General features: G+C 48.8%; 1 protein-coding gene across 2 annotated transcripts in view; it reads right to left on the bottom strand.

Moving 5' to 3' along the window:
* Nucleotides 1-16,581, bottom strand: part of PLPP3 (phospholipid phosphatase 3) — a 55,759-nt gene that overhangs the window by 11,431 nt on the left and 27,747 nt on the right. The window contains exons 2-4 of one of the 2 annotated variants that reach the window (XM_066597883.1): nucleotides 14,994-15,151; nucleotides 5,921-6,201; nucleotides 5,590-5,647 (exon numbers count right to left, since the gene is read on the bottom strand). In XM_066597883.1, coding sequence (XP_066453980.1) covers nucleotides 5,590-5,647; nucleotides 5,921-6,201; nucleotides 14,994-15,151 — 497 coding nt within the window. Of the gene's footprint in view, nucleotides 1-5,589; nucleotides 5,648-5,920; nucleotides 6,202-14,647; nucleotides 14,806-14,993; nucleotides 15,152-16,581 lie in introns of both variants that reach the window. The other variant, XM_066597882.1, reaches the window with a different exon arrangement.

Below are 16,581 nucleotides of genomic sequence, written 5' to 3'. Positions count from 1 at the left end.
ATGACGGATCTCCCGGCCGTGGGATGACGTCAAATGACAATGACTTTCACTTCCTAAGCGTTGCCCTCTGACACGGCGACTAATACTTCCTAGGCTCATCATTGACTCAGTGCTGCCGGTCGTTAGAAATCGCCGTCTAGAAAAGGGAGTGGGGAAAGTGACAGGAACTGGATTGTGTGCGGACCGCGCCGGCCGTGGGATAGAGGGCAGCTTGGGGGAAGATTCTTGTGTTAGCGGTCATAAGAAAACATTATATAGTGCGCTGATGGGCAGATAACCGCGTACCAACACCAGAACCAAGTGCATTGCATACAGTACCAGAACCGACCTCGGTACATACAGCACCAGAACCAAGCAAGGTTGCGAGGGTATTGATGGGCTGACAGCGGCGCCTCTGAACATCAGAGAGGAGCCAGAGCCAGAATGATGAGCCGTGCAGCTCCACAAAATGCTGTGGCATGGAGGAAGATCTCGCTGGATGGGAAAGTTGCATCATGATTCCCCTCCCTCCCACACACACTTTCTTTCTGGTGACCAGAACACTCTAACTCCAGGGGGCGCACCTAGAGGAGGCCGGCCTCTTATATGCATCTTGTGCCTCACACATCGATCTGCAGAGCTATGAAGAGTTCCATCCTGTGTCGGTCTATACTGCAGCGCTGGCTTACTAGATGGAGATCAGGGGGCACATAAAATGTGAATAATATACCATAAGCTCAGGGCCTCCAGGGCTTGCTGGGAGTTGTAGTTTACCAGCAGCTGGAGGGTTACAGGCTACAAGCAATGACCAGGAGGTACAAGTAACTATTTGGCGCGGCTGGTTATATTCGCGCAGCTGGAGCTGTTTGATAAGGAAGGAGAATCCAGCATTCAGAGCAAATATTAAAGTCACCCTGAGACATTCGGGGCTGGAATGTCACCACCGGCACCGGCCGCCCGACCCCTTCATGGGGTCAGTGGTGGTCCCTGTGACCTTGGAGACAGCAGCCAACGCCATCAATCCCGCTATCAGCCCCATCACACAATAGTGGCAGATAGGGATCACCTGAGCGCTGGGACCCCTGTGGCTAATCCCATTACCAGGCCAGGATTCCGGGGAGGTAACCTGCAGATTATCTCACTATAGGAGGCAGGGAGCGATCCACCTGCAGATTATCTCACTATAGGAGGCAGGGAGCGATCCACCTGCAGATTATCTCACTATAGGAGGCAGGGAGCGATCCACCTGCAGATTATCTCACTTATGGGACATTTCACAGGGACGGATTACGCCCCCCAAATCTGCAGCTGCAGAATTTCACAACTGAGTCTGCGGGTCTAACTGCGGATTATGATGCAGTAAACCTCCGGATTTAGTGCAGCATTTACTGCGGCTCGCGTTGCGCCCGGCGTATTCCACCCCGTGTAAACGGCCGCCATCTCTAGCACAACAGCTGCAGGACTTCTTGCTATACTGAGTTTTGCTCACCATTAGAGCCTCCATAGGAGATATCAGAACCCTGAATAGTAAATCTGTCTAGTTATAAGCCAACACCTCTCCTGTTGTATCCACCCCCATGCTTTACACTGCAGCTCTGCCGGTTCATATTGGCTGGTACGCACAAGCACAAAGTCCCCCAGACGTTTGAAGCAAATATCTGCTACTTATGCAGTGATGCATCACCTGCTACAATCTCTTTTACACCCCCATGCTTTACACTGCAGCTATAACTGTGGTCACAAATATTCCCATATAGACTGATACTAAGAATAAACCCAGATCAGACAGAACTCTGCTGTTCAGTCCGATCAGGGAGTGTCATGGCCGCCACCGCTGCTCTGGGAAGAAATTGGGAAAATGAAACACCCGGCAAACAATTGCTCCGCCGACGTGGAGCGCGTATCTGGAGATCAGCCAGGCTCATCTGACGTTATATTACCGCTTATCTCTGAACTTTGCTGCAGGGGAGGCACCTGGGGAATCCAGATTTTATCCTGCTTGCTGGCTGTCACCCAGCTTTCCCAGATACAGATATCTCCACTTACTAATCTGAAGATCATCGGAGCTGAAAGGAACGCTGACCGTTCCAATGATGTGACTAACATGTAGCTATGTACAATAGAGCAATGAGATCTCAGGGGAACCGCTCCTAATGGACTTCTAGGGGACTTAGGGGCCACAGTCACTAAACTGCAGCTAATTATGAACACTCGTTCCTTTCGGCCAATCAGCAGAACTGAGCTGGATCACATGACCTACACCCATGGAGACCTAAGTTACTTAGATCTGGGGGGTACTTGGTAAAATGACTTGTGCCCACTGATTGGGACAACTTCCAGATGCCCTAATCTAAGGGGTATCAGTCCTGATGAGACTCTGCAGAATATTCTGTCATGCGGAAAAATCGGCACCAGGATCTCAATTTTGTCGCGGATTTGCAAATGGCTAAAAATTTAGGACATACAAATTCTGAATGCGGAATATTCCGATGTGTTTGGAAGAGTCCTAAAGGGGTTCTCCAATAAGAAAAGTCCCACCTCCGTGACTCTCACCCACCTCTAGTTCTGCCTCCACTGAATGTGGCGGCCGGGGGTGGGAGGCGATTACGGAGACAGCCCATCAGTGTCATTCGCTGTTTCCTCAACTACCATAGAAGTGAATGAGAGGTACAGAAATAGCGCAGCAATCCTCGCAGGTTCTGAACTCCCTGAGAACTACAGATGGGTGCGGGTCCCAGCAGTGGAACTTGCTTCTATCAGGCTTTGAGGATATGCCATGAAAGTCTCAGATGGGCGTACCCCTTTAAGTGGTCTTTTACGTGAGACGGCGCACCGCGGGAAATTCCACACCAAAATCCACGGTCTACCTGCGAATTTGAATGCGGAATTGAAAAAAAAAAACGGCTTAAAACCTGCATCAAAATCCGCAGCCAGACCAACAGATACTGGTGGAGCATTCCGCAGCTGGGGATTTGGTTGCGTTTTGCTGCGTGATTCCGTCCCGCGTGACGGGCCCCGTGTGGTGCGTATTCATACGAATGACTTTTCCCTTTTGAGCAAAAAATAATTAAATTGCAGAATGTCCTATTTTATAGCAGTTTTCAGAAGAAATTCGCCCCTTCGAGTCTACGGACGTACGGACGCTTTAAGAAAAATGGATTGTACTTGTTTAGCTAAAATTGCGATCCGTTTTTATCGCATGTTACCATGGTAACCTTAAAAATGTGTGTGGGACCCACCATGTTTTTTTTATGCACATGGTTGTAAAGCTCCGCCTTCTACATCGGGAAGGTTCCATTTAAAGGGCCGGACGTCGCCTCGCTGCAAGCATGGACGTGTCGCTCGGTTTATGTAGGCAGGTGCGCGGCCCCGTGACTCATCCCCTAATAAGGAAGTCGCCGTTTCTCGTGTACTTCGGCCCGGAGATATAAACACTCATAAACCTTCCCGATGTCCAAAGTCCTGAAGACACTGGAAACAAATCCCACAGAATCCACCAGCCTCGGCTGCGCTAAACCCCAATTTTGGCTGGCTGCTCCCGCTGCCAAGTGCGATGATGTCATATCTGGCCGGACAGGTTCTGCCGTGGTAATGTACTGAAAGGAAACATCTGAACGCCGGCCAAGCTCGCACGCTTCTTGCCAAACTGCGCTGCTTCCTCACAACCACTCGGGGCTCCTTGGAGAAGTTCTGACGCTTTATACTCCATTTACCGGCAGAGCGGCATTCAGGAAGCTGGAGCTGCTGAGGAGCAGTGCATCATGGGAGGGAGCTACGCTGCGGCTAAACCCTCCTGGGCATGCAGCAGAATTTTGAACGCAGCTCTGGATGTGACTGGAGGAAAGAGTTGCAGGATTAAATGGAAGGTTGGAGCTACAGTTTAAGGTTTTCAGATGATATTTTTGCTCATGTGTAGGACTCCATTCAGACGTTTTTATATTGATGCAAGTTTTGCGCGTCTCATGAGTTTTGCGCTCGTGTAAGTGTAACCTCAGGCCTCATTCACGTGCGCAAATGTGAATATACAGATTCAAGATGATGGGTTCTATCAAAATTGGACTTAAGAAAAAAAAAAAAAAACGCCTGTGCGAATGCACCCTGAAAGCGATCTGCCGTCCGTAGGCTTCCGCGACTTTTCCGTGCGGCTATTTGAACAATAGACGCTCAATATGAGCATTTAGGAGACACGTCCACACACACACACTGCGCCGTATGGACATGACCCGAGGGGCGCTGCTGCTGACACCACGCTGTAAGCTGTCAGTAATCGCGCCTAAGTCTAATATCGGACACGTAAATATATATTTTGGTTGTAATTAAATATAGAAGAAGGTTTCTATAAATAGAAGTCACTGTTCAATCTTCAGGACGCCTCCGAAGATGGAAGTCAGGGAGGGGGGGCAAAACAAAACTTTCATTCAGCCCAAGAAATAGGTCAACTTCTGTTTTAATAAATGTTGGGGGAGGGGGCTTACCAAAACAGCGAGAAATAAAAGTGGCGGCCTTTATAGAGGGGCTTAGCTGCCTAAATGTTTTCATAGTATCTGAGCGGGGATGGGGGTATAACGGCTCACAGACACTATGATGGCGGGGGGGCTTACACCAACGCGGAGGAAATTCAGAGCCACCTTTCCCCTCTAACACCTGCGGCAGGTAATATTTTACGGCCCGGCAGCGAGCCGGGGTCTCAAATCATTTTCCAGACTTTAAGCAAAATAAATACCATAAAACTGAAGAAAGAATCGCTACTAGAAGACAACATGGCTGTTGGGACTCGGAGGAACTCTACAAGGGGCTAATTATGAACCATTGAACGGTTCGCGCCGTCCTGCAACTTTTTCCAAATACATAAAGATAATAGATGAAATGAGATCCCTTATAAGGCTGTTGTATCTGGAACGTATTACACTTGCGTCACTTCCTCAAAATTCTGATACATTACTTCAAGGAGGTGAAATCAAACTTCCGTTAATTTGCGTGGGACTTCCTGCGCTACATGGGGGCGGGGAAGTGAAAGGAGACTCTGAGAAAACTGTGCTTGGGGTGCATGTGACATAGTTATAGATAGCAGATACTGCATGACCTGAAGTTGGCACAAATCTCCTACTTACTATGACCACACCCCCTTTTTATAAGCTCCGCCTCTTGCGGCAGGGATCCGTACAACCTGGGACAGCTGTATCCGCAATCCTTACAAGGGTTCCTCCAGTTTCATGACAAAATTTTGTCTGTATAGATAAGGGGTTCAAGCGATGCAGAATCCCAGAGTTCCGGGGAGAGAAGGGGGTGTGGGTGGACGGAAACCGGCAACGCTAGGTGACGATCTCTGAGTAACCAGAGTTTTGCAGTTAACATATGTGGGAAGTGGCGCGAGTAAGCCCTCGTGATTGGAATGTAGCGTACTTTGTGAGTTACTAAAGGCAATGAGGGTCAAGATGATGGAGAGGTTTTCACGAACCCCATACAGTGCAATGACTGAGCATCTGCAGCCACCAGGAAAATGGCACTGGAACCCCATGTTGTTGCAGTCTGTTAGGGTCCAACCACAGGGGCTTCCTCTGTAAGGCAAAGGATTCTATTCTATGAATTATGTAAGTGTGCACAACTTACCACCAAGTAGAGCATGGTATACATGGAGAACGAGGCGTGGCCGGAGAAAAACGACTTTCTGTAAAGAAAAAAACAAAAGCCTAAGTATAAGCTACAGTAAAACAGTATTTTTGTTATTTTTGGATTAAAAGGAAGCTTTATGAGATGTAGCTCCACCCATGATTTGTATATAACAGAGACCACCCCTGCGGAGCTATTCAACTTGACCCGCCTCTCCTCTCCACGTTTGAATCCGCACCAAGAGACGTGCCGTTTTCATGTTACACAGGACCCTACCCCTCTATGCATGCCATTGATTGACTGCTTGACCATCATCCCATATATCACGTACCTTGCTTCAGTGACTTTATTCTCCGGACCTCTGCACTTATAATCCTGGATGTATCCAAGAGAACAGTTGATTTGCGTGAAATCTGGATCACAAACTTCGATGAAATGAGGGCGCAGGCGTCCAATCGACACCTTCGCGATGTCTGTAAAAGACTGACTTATGGCACAGCCGAATATGAAGCATCCAACCTGCTTGTACAAGGCGGAGACGTAGGGATTCTGGATGAATGAATAAGACCGCTCCTTCAAGTAGTATATCCGGAAGAACTCGCCCACTATGATCTGCAAAGACAAGTAACCTTCATTAGTCAAATTTAAGAAATTCATGAACAGGAGAAGAACAAGACCCGCCACCAATGACAGGGGGAGAACAAGACCCACCACCAATGACGAGGGAGAACAAGACCCACCACCAATGACGAGGGAGAACAAGACCCACCACCAATGACGAGGGAGAACAAGACCCACCACCAATGACAGGGGGAGAACAAGACCCGCCACCAATGACAGGGGGAGAACAAGACCCGCCACCAATGACAGGGGGAGAACAAGACCCGCCACCAATGACAGGGGGAGAACAAGACCCGCCACCAATGACAGGGGGGAGAACAAGACCCGCCACCAATGACAGGGGGGAGAACAAGACCCGCCACCAATGACAGGGGGGAGAACAAGACCCGCCACCAATGACAGGGGGGAGAACAAGACCCGCCACCAATGACAGGGAGAGAACAAGACCCGTCACCAATGACAGGGGGGAGAACAAGACCCGTCACCAATGACAGGGGGGAGAACAAGACCCGTCACCAATGACAGGGGGGAGAACAAGACCCGTCACCAATGACAGGGGGGAGAACAAGACCCGTCACCAATGACAGGGGGGAGAACAAGACCCGTCACCAATGACAGGGGGGAGAACAAGACCCGCCACCAATGACAGGGGGGAGAACAAGACCCGCCACCAATGACAGGGGGGAGAACAAGACCCGCCACCAATGACAGGGGGGAGAACAAGACCCGCCACCAACAGTACGCATTGGTAGTCTAAGACACTACATGCTGATGTGACTGCCATTCAAAGCAGGTGTAGTGGCCATCTTTGGAGGGTCACTAAGATGTACTATAATTTATACCAAAAACTGGCCTCAAATATGTGAAGCTTACGCCTGCTCATAGCTGCTGAAGGTTACAGTTTGGCGCATTGAGGTGCTGCTAAATCTGGCAAAATGTACTAACAAGCTCGCACCTCTTAATACACTTGTTGCACCTCCGCGGGAGCATACCGTAGTTTACTTAGATTGGCGTATGATGCAACAGTCTAGGTAAATATACCACAATGTATCCATCGCTATGCTGGCCAACCTTGAGCCCCGGGGATCATCTGAAGATACAAGAGTCTATATGGGCCTTATAAGGCCCGAAGCAAATTAACGCTCATTCAGAGTATCCAACCAGCCAATGAACCACGACTGCCTCCATGGTGGCTGCTCTGGAGGGGGGCGGTGCAACGATAGTCAATGTTTCTGGACTCTACAACTAAGAGATCAAAAATGTGACTATGAGAGGCTGCTCCTTCTCTCAAACGAGCGCGGGAGATCTTGATCGGATATTGCTGGCCTTTCCATGAAGATGTACTGTCCCAGAACACCATCCTGGTCCCCTCCATAAATGTCATACATGTTCTGTCTTATGTGGATGCACTGTGCAAAGCTGTCGTGTCATTTTCTGTATGTGTGTTGCACAGCTGCAGCGTCTGAAGGGTTGACAGTAATAAAATTGCCCGTTAGCTCTTCTGCTGAATGTATCTATTCTCTTGTGTCATGTGGTATAAGTGAGGTTATAAATGTGAGTGTTTGACAGCGGGAAGAGGTCCATCTTCGATAGGAGAGAGTGCTAACACAGTCGCATGGACGCACCTTCAGCTTCCATGTAGGTGAAGATGGAGGAAGAAGAGCGACATCCCGTAGTGTCTGGCGAATGGATGTGAGAGGAGAGAGAGCGCACTACCCCAGCACTATTCATAACACAGGTGTTTTTTCTGTGCGGCTGTCCGCCATTAGGATCACCACACAGAGGTACGTAATTGTGAAACCCACACGGATGATGTGTGGGGTGTATCTAGGCTAAGCAGTCTTCTTCAGTAATTTTGTCTGCCAGAGTGTTTGAGGAGTGACCCCTACCCCTCTTCCTCCTCTGGTGTGCTCCTAATTCCAGGAGTGATGACATTTGATAAGTGGACTATAGGGCCGTATGGCTCCCGTGTATCCTCCCCGCCTCAGAGCTTTAGCCTGTAACTGCTACAAGTGAATTGTACCTGCATTACCTGTTATACAAAGTTTATTCCAAGTCAAGTTATACTGGGCCCTAACCGTTCCTAAGGACCCGAGGTACTATACGCAAGTCTCCGTGTTTATAACTCTGCCGCATTGATTAACAGTGTGTGGGAACGGTGGCGTCACGAGTGATATCTACTACAACCACCCTCATCCTCTTTATTGGCACTCCCTGCCAAAGGAGTGTCGAAGCTCGGCCGGCAATCTACGCTGGGCTTGGTTGCGTGTCATCCCTCCGGGACCAGAGCCTGGTAAGTGATACGTCAGCACTTAACCCTCCCTGCTCTTCATGTTAGCCAGGTGCCCAGGGTCACCCCTGTGGGGTGTTGCAAAGATACTCTAATTTCAGGTCTCTTGTATATCAGTGTACAGCTGAAAGGAAAGGTATGAAGTCCACTTCGTTACTGGAGTGCGATTTCGACAAATGTTTCAACTTTTTTTTAAAAAGTCACATCTATCTAAACCCTCCACTGACTCCGCCCCCTTTTCTTGCCGCTTTTGAAAAGTGGAGTGAGAGGTGTAACACCTGTTTTATTTGGCGCAAATCGATTTGTAGAAATTGTCACTTAAAAAAAAGCTTCGACTCGCCAGAGTTCTGCCCCGATGCCAGTAATGAATGTGCCCGGGGTGCGGAGTCTACGGAGGTTTATGGAGTAGTTTACGCCAGTTTTCTGGCTGGAAAAAGTCACTAAGTTTGGCTCACCCTAGATTTGTGCCAAATGTTATAACTTTTTACACTCGACACTTTTCACAAACATGATGGGGCTCATCTCACAGGCTGTCAAATTTACACAAGAATTCGCCATAAATTATAGCGCAAATCTGCACAAGCTCATAAATTAGAGTAAGGAGCGCAACCTATGAAATCGATGACATTGTCATTTGGCACATTTTTTCCGCTACACCGAAATCGATGCCAGCCGGGAGCGGGGTACATTTCTCGTACAATTTATGCCAGTTTCTGGCCAAAATTACACACAAATGTCGGGCTGGCATGGCCACGCCCCCTCTGACGAATCACACACCTTTGTGCATATTAACTCTGTGGGCCTCAAGTATCAGAACGGTCTCACTGTAAGATGTCGTTACCCATAGCAACCAATCAGAGCACAGCTTTCATTTCTTATACCATACCTCGCAACTTTTGAAGAACGAAAAGAGGGATAACTGTAGTGGCGCATTTCGGACACAGGAAAGGCCACACCTCTTATGCAAAGCCACGCCCTCAGTATCCCATAATGGTGCCCTTCAGTGACCCCCTCACAGTACGTGAAACACAACAAACACAACTGTACGGGTTTTGCTCCAGCCATCTTTTTCCTCCCTCACAGTAAGTGACCCTCTTAATGGCCCCAGTGGGAAGTGTCCCCCACATGGTGGCCCCAGTAGTAACAGTGACCCCTACAGTAGCCCTGTAGCCCAGTCTGGGGGCAGTACCGCCTCTCCTGTAATCAATTCAACCTCTCCGCCAGCGTCTGTGTGCAGGAATGCAGATGTCGGGGGGAGGGTGGGGTTGCACTGATTACAGCAGTGGTGCCGCTGCTGCCGGACTGGGACCACAAGTCTGAGGAGGGGGAAGCGTGACAGGCCTCCTGCCGCCCGAGATTATGGGACACTTGGAAGGAACGGGTATAAAAGCTGCGCTCTGATTGGCTGCTGTGGGCAACACTGACATCTTACTGTTAGATATGGGTTTTATTACATGTACAATACAAGCAGTGCTGCCAGCTACAGAATATCCCCCCCTCGTTAATGTAGAAGGGGGACAGTCACTCGCCCCATTTCTTCTACCAGAAGTTGGACTGTAAGTTCTCTCCTCATGGACTCCGCTGAAGGCTTTTGGATGTGACAAGGCGGCCGTAAATCAGAGTTACGACCTGGAGAGGCTCCGCAGTTCTGACGGGGCACGTAATTAAAATCAGACTCTGAGAGCAGGTCCAACTCTCGCACCTCTGCAGAGGGGTCCGAGCGCCAGGCGGCCATGCCAACCCCCATACTACAGGCTGCATGCTACCCTACCGGACCGGCACTGCCCAGGGGGCAAGATACATAAATTGGGGTCAATTGGGATTAAACAGACAGGAGTATAATCGCCACATTGTAAAAACAAGAACTCGACTCCTCGATGCATAAAACTTTATACATCCCATAAACTTTGGCGCAAGAAATTTACATCGGTATCTGTGCCTCAGGCAGGAAAAAGGGGAACTAACGAGACGGGAGGAGAACACGCCGCCTCCATTACTAATGGCGGTATTAGCCTGCTGACTTGGAGGCTCCGGACCGAAGTGTGATTTCTATTGCGCAATTCTTACTACGCCACCGAAAGATTCAATGCTGGACCTTCGCCACCGCGGTGCGGCCGAGCGTGGGGGTCACATTGGGTCTTAGACACTGCAAGAAGCCTTCTCCAGGGACGGACGCCATCGCTATTTATTTTCCTATCAGAGCCCCCTCCCCCGCCCGGTGACACTGCTGGTGGTCTTCACGGCTCACAGATGCAGAAGCTGCTCAGAATTAACGGATTGACCAGAGTTTGTATTTTTCTTTTTTTTTTTCTGTCTTTAAGGAAAACATGAAGACGCAGAACAGACGGCCATTCTGTGGTGGGCATCGGGGCACGCAGAGGTCCTGACTCCTCGCAGATGTGGCGGGTGGGCTCAAGTGTCAAACTGCGTCCAACTACCAATTGTTAGGAAGCATCATCACCTTTCATCACCCGCACGGACATTTCTGCGTCGCCATGTTATCCCTATGGGGCTTCAATTCCTAACCTGTTAAAATTTGCGCGACTATTTTAAAACAGCAAAATTAAATTCCGCGGAGGTTTACGGACGCCGGAGGATTGTCGCGGATTGCTAACATACAACAGATGGAACTAAAGTCTGCAGGAAAAAGGTAAGGAATTCCCCAAGAGGTTCCACAGAAGATCTTCCACAGGTAATAACGCACCGATATCCGCAGTGCGCTGCGTCCTGCGGATAATTCCATCCGTAGGAAAGGGTCCTCATGCGGCTTCAAGCCGAGCGGCTCTTACAGATAGCACTGAGTGCAATTAAAAAGCACATTAAAAAACGCTACAAACGCCAAAGAAACGCGCAACAAGAGTGAATTCATGCGGGGAGTTGCGTCCGATAACGGCGTGGATGGAAGTCGCACAGATGAACACATTGATTTCACATGAGTGATTCTTTTCCCGCAGCGATGCTGTGAGATCCGAGGTGTTTTGTAAGCAACGCATTGCTTCCGCATCCAGAATCGCAGTTTCTCGGACAGATATCGCGCTCGCCCGTGTGACCGCACCCTCAGTTGGTTCTAGCAAGGCATATAAGTTCAAGAGGCAAGTGTTCCTGCGATGTAATGTGCTAACCGGCCCCTTATGTATGGGGCTCAAAACCCATGAGGACCCCATAAGTCAGACTGCCCGCCTTCCGGTAGACGCGGCCCGTCCCATACAGCGTACGGCATCGTGTGTCATAATGCGCTTGTTTGCTATATCCATCTTCAGAGTCTTCCTGTTGCCCCCAGATTGCGAGCGGCCATTGTGACCTACCAGACGCTCCTGTAACGGATCGGACATCCTGAGGCTGCGGTGAAAGCTTTTACTACCAACGACTTCTGCGCCAAGAAAGCCATAAGGGCCCACCAGTGACTACAGTCCTGGACTCTAGGAGCCAGCAGCCAAGATGGCGGTGGAGCAGGTCGGAGATCCCGCGGTCGCCTGTGCTGAAATGCCTGCAGGATGAAGTAGCGACTGGCTGACTAAGAATGTACTGATCAATCTATAAGAAACACTTTTGCTTCTAGAGCTGCATTCACAGTTCTGCCGTTTCCCCCTAGAGCCCTGATCGCCCCCTGCTGGTTCAGTGTCTGCACGCAGCCTGCTCTTCTGATTAGTTTTTTTTTTGCTTCTTTCGCAGGCACTGAGGAGCTGTCTTGGCGCTCGTTCACACGACCGTATTTGCGCTGTGTAATACGAAGTGAATAGAACCCATTGATCCGATTGATTCCATTCACACGACCGCCAGTCAGATTATCCGAAAGTGCGCTCAGTGGGGATGCGCGGACTGCTGATTGTGAGCGCAGTGGCGGGTTCAGTGAGAAGCCTCGTATCGCGCTCGCATGCGCCGTGTGATGATTTTGGCAGCCCCATTGAAAACCAAGGGGCGAGGCGTCCGAGGGAACGCCCAAACATGGGACGTGCCGCGAATTTCGCTCATCTGTATGACCCCATTCAAAAGAATGAGATTCATATTTGTGCGTCTCGCATGAATTTCTCGGCCGCGTGAAAGCCGCCTCAGATGGAACCGCATGCCGAATTTTGCAGCAAACCCATAACTTTTTGTAATCCCCCCCGCCCCTCATCTACAAGGAGTATGCGGCACAATCCGGCTTATACACCCGGCCCCGCTGTTCGCTAGATGTGTGTCCGTCACCACAATATGGGCTGGTTTCAAGGACTCCACAGAAGTTATGAATGCAGCTCTGGTTGTGATTGGAGTAGAAGGCATAAAGCCGCTCCGAATCCGTATAAATCATCCAAATATTTTCTCAGTGTTGTAAACCGATTATATTCAGCGGTCCGCTGCTATAAGATACGTTACAGTCATTGGTGGAGAAGTCACTGCGCATATTCCTTACTCCTGGGTAACCTGAACATAAGCGGAGCGCCATCTACAGGCTCTATGATCACAAAGTGACACCGGGCATAGAGGCGGACTGTGAGATAAGCCTCCGTCCGTGGAGCGCCATCTTCTATGTAAAGCTCCAGAACAAACGAAATAGTAGGGAGGAGAAGCAAAAGAATTTTACCCAACACCGATGCAAAAGCAGAGCGAACGCGGAGTTAATCAGCAGTAATTAATACCAGATCCACATAAAATGCCAATAATCATAATTACTTCAACAAACGAGAGAAGAAAAAAAATCACCCTGAACTCTGAGATGAACTGCAATTATGGAAATCGGAAGGAGCAATGGCGGCTACGCAATACATACTTTGCTTCATGATCTCTTTTATAGCATTCAGCGCTCCATCTTCGTGATAGAGCGTTCCAAATCACCTGCATAGATAAAATGCTCTCTGCCAGCAGCCACCACTAGGGGGAGCTCTCTGCATAGTTGTTATGGAGGTCTATGTAAGTTGTATGCAGTGTGCTCCCCCTAGTGGTGGCAGCAGGGAGACAGAATTTTATCTCATGTCTAATCGGGATTTGGAACTTTGTATCAGGAACACAAAGCTCTGTATGGGGGGTGAGTGGGGGTGGAGTATTCATTTCAGATATTCAATAAACAGAATAGATACAGAACATTCGCTGTAGAGTTCTTAACCTCCTCATGGGCTCATAAGGTCAGGGGACAATTTAGACTTATTAGGGCTCTTTAATTGCTTCAGTGCGGTCTCCCCAGGAACATGGATTTCATATATTATACAGGGGCTTACACCCAGTAATGAGATTAAAGGAGAACTCTACATAACACGCTACCCTTAATTTCATGTTCAACCACCTGAAAGGAAAACGGTCACCAGCATTTTACCAGGTAAACTCCCATAGGTGTGCGATACAAATAGAAGCAGGAACATCCCACTCTCTTCTCACACTTATTACTGGGGCCACTATGGGGGTCACCATAACTACTGGGGCCATTAAGAGGTTACTATTACTGTTGGGGCCATTAAGGGGGTTACTATTACTACTAGGGGCCATTCAGGGGGTTACTATTACTGTTAGGGCCATTAAGAGGGTTACTATTACTACTGGGGCCATTAAGGGGGTTACTATTACTACTAGGGGCCATTCAGGGGGTTACTATTACTGTTAGGGCCATTAAGAGGGTTACTATTACTACTGGGGCCATTAAGGGGGTTACTATTACTACTGGGGCCATTAAGGGGGTTACTATTATTACTGGGGCCATTAAGGGGGTAACTATTACTACTGGGGCCATTAAGGGGGTTACTATTACTGTTTGGATCAAGTCTCAATCGTTCAGATGTGTTGGGTATCTTACGTATTGGGGCTTTCAATGCCTGTAAAATTAGTGTTTTGTAGGGGGTTTTTGCAGAGGGGGGCATTTCCCACTTCGCCTCTGCCAGCATAAAGGCTTGGGGCACCTCTGATTCTAACAACCACTGATAAGTTGTCAGAGCTCCGCCCCTTTTATATTATGCAGTAACAATGTATCTTTTAACAATGAATTTAATTAAAGGAAAACTCCGCCCAAGTTGTTGGGTAGATTTGAAGGGTTCTTTGACAGAGGCCAGTCCCAACTGAGGGGTACAGCAGGCAATAAGAATGGACCCCTCAGGGGCCCGGAGGTTAAGAATTCCCATCAGCGACAATAATCAGGAAATTAACACAGAACAGATTCTTGATTGACAGTTTGCGACTTACAGCAAGGATGGAAATGAGAATGCCAGCAGCAGATAGCACAGCGTCATTAATTGTCTCTGCCGGTTTGATGGGGTAGCGGATACTCTCATCCTTACAGTAGAACCCCCGATGATACGGTTGGATTCTGTTAGTCTCAATTATCAGGAAAGGGAGGGCGGCTAGCCATAGAGCGAGAGAGAAAAACACAAAAAACAGGGAACATGGTCAATGCACAAAATAATACACAAGGTCAATGCACAGGGCGGGCGGCGCGGAGCCGTGCAGGACCTCCCCGGAGGATCGATGGTGACCAGGGGAGGGGGGCAGGGCTCCGCGGGGGCCGGCTCCTGTGCCACATGTCACTTACACAAATCATCGCCACCAGCACCCCCAGTGCAATGAGCATGGGGACTGATACTGTGCTTTTCTTAACCTCATATCTGATGCTGTCGTCACTGCAGAAAAAGCCCCTCTGGTAGGGCGAGACGACAGATGTGCTGTTGGTCACGACTGTCGGGATGAGGACTGTTAGGACAAATAGTGAAATGTCACAAATTACATAAGTTACCCGGATTGATCGATGCTAGAAATTTTGCTCTAAAATCGAATAGTCTTCCATAATTTATAGTTTTACCATCAAACATCCTTATGCAGCCGATATTGAAATATACTCCATTCACATCTAAAGCTGCACCCAGCATTTTACTGCTTAAAGGGGTTGTTGCAAAATGGACTTGTCACTTCTCCATAGGATAGGTTGGTGGGGGTCTGTTTGCTGAGACCCTCGGAGGTCCCATATCCCCTCTTCTCATCACTGCGGACTCGTGCATGCACCCACAGTCACGTCAGATTGATTGGAGCGGTGGTCACACGTGCTGCAGATCTGCATGTGGCCTCGATGGCGCCAAGTCAAGAAGCGGCATGTTAGATACCCCCTTATAGAGATCCGCCCGTTCCCGGCATGGATTCGGTTTTCTTGCTCCTATGACGGAATAGGAAAACTGAATCCATGAACGCAGATGTGAAGAGCCGTAGACTGAACCGTTGGGGATGTAACTGTCAGAGCAATCCTGGCAGGCAGCAGAATAGTGAATGCAGCTCTAGATGTGACTGGAGAAGAAAACATGGTGGCAAACAAGATGTCTGCACCGTTCCTTCCCATGTAGTTTGATATCATGTTGCCACTTTTGAAGATGTCTTTCTGTGGAATCTAATGGTGGATACTGCTGTGGAAGAAAAAGGCCGTAGCGCCATTGTGCAGCGCAGTGCGTTCTTACGGACAGCTGCAAGGAAACCGTCTTCATGCAGTCCCAGCCTTACAGCAAACATGACAATATGACAATCCACAATTAGAAAAACATGGCAGCTTTCATCCAGAAACAGCGCCACACCTGTCCGTGGGTCATACTGCAGCTCAGTCTCATTGAAGTAATGGTAGCTGAACTGCAAGACACAACCTGTGGGCCGCGGGGCTGCAGTTTCTAGAGGAAGCGTAGATTCGCACGGGCGAGTTTCTCATGTGAGGTGTATCAGATCGCGATACGGAGGGAACTTGTGCGTGAAAATAACAGAATTTCAATGTTTTAATTCACATGAGCCAATTTTCTCTTGCAGCGATGGGGACACCTTAAAGGCTGCAGGTCCGGCTTTAGTAACATTGTCATCGGAAACGTACAATATTCTATGCGATGTGTTTTGCGAGAAAAAAAATGCGTATCATCGCATCTGTGTGACTTTCCAAAGACTTTTCATGCACATAAAAATCGCATCGCAATCGCATGCAAATCATGTGTCATTTAAGTGCAATGGGATTTTTCTTAAAGTTCCCAAAGAAAATAATGGGCAAATAGCAGATTCAGCGACTTTTCAAGCTGCAAGTAAAGGGAAAAAAAATTGCTCATGTGAATAAATTGACTGAAAATAATTTGTCATTTTGCACAAGTTCCGTCCGTATC

This window comes from Eleutherodactylus coqui, chromosome 3 (assembly GCF_035609145.1).
Source record: "Eleutherodactylus coqui strain aEleCoq1 chromosome 3, aEleCoq1.hap1, whole genome shotgun sequence".
NCBI lineage: Eukaryota > Metazoa > Chordata > Amphibia > Anura > Eleutherodactylidae > Eleutherodactylus > Eleutherodactylus coqui.
Note: the sequence above shows the minus strand (reverse complement) of the source record. Positions and strands in the feature narration are given on the sequence as shown.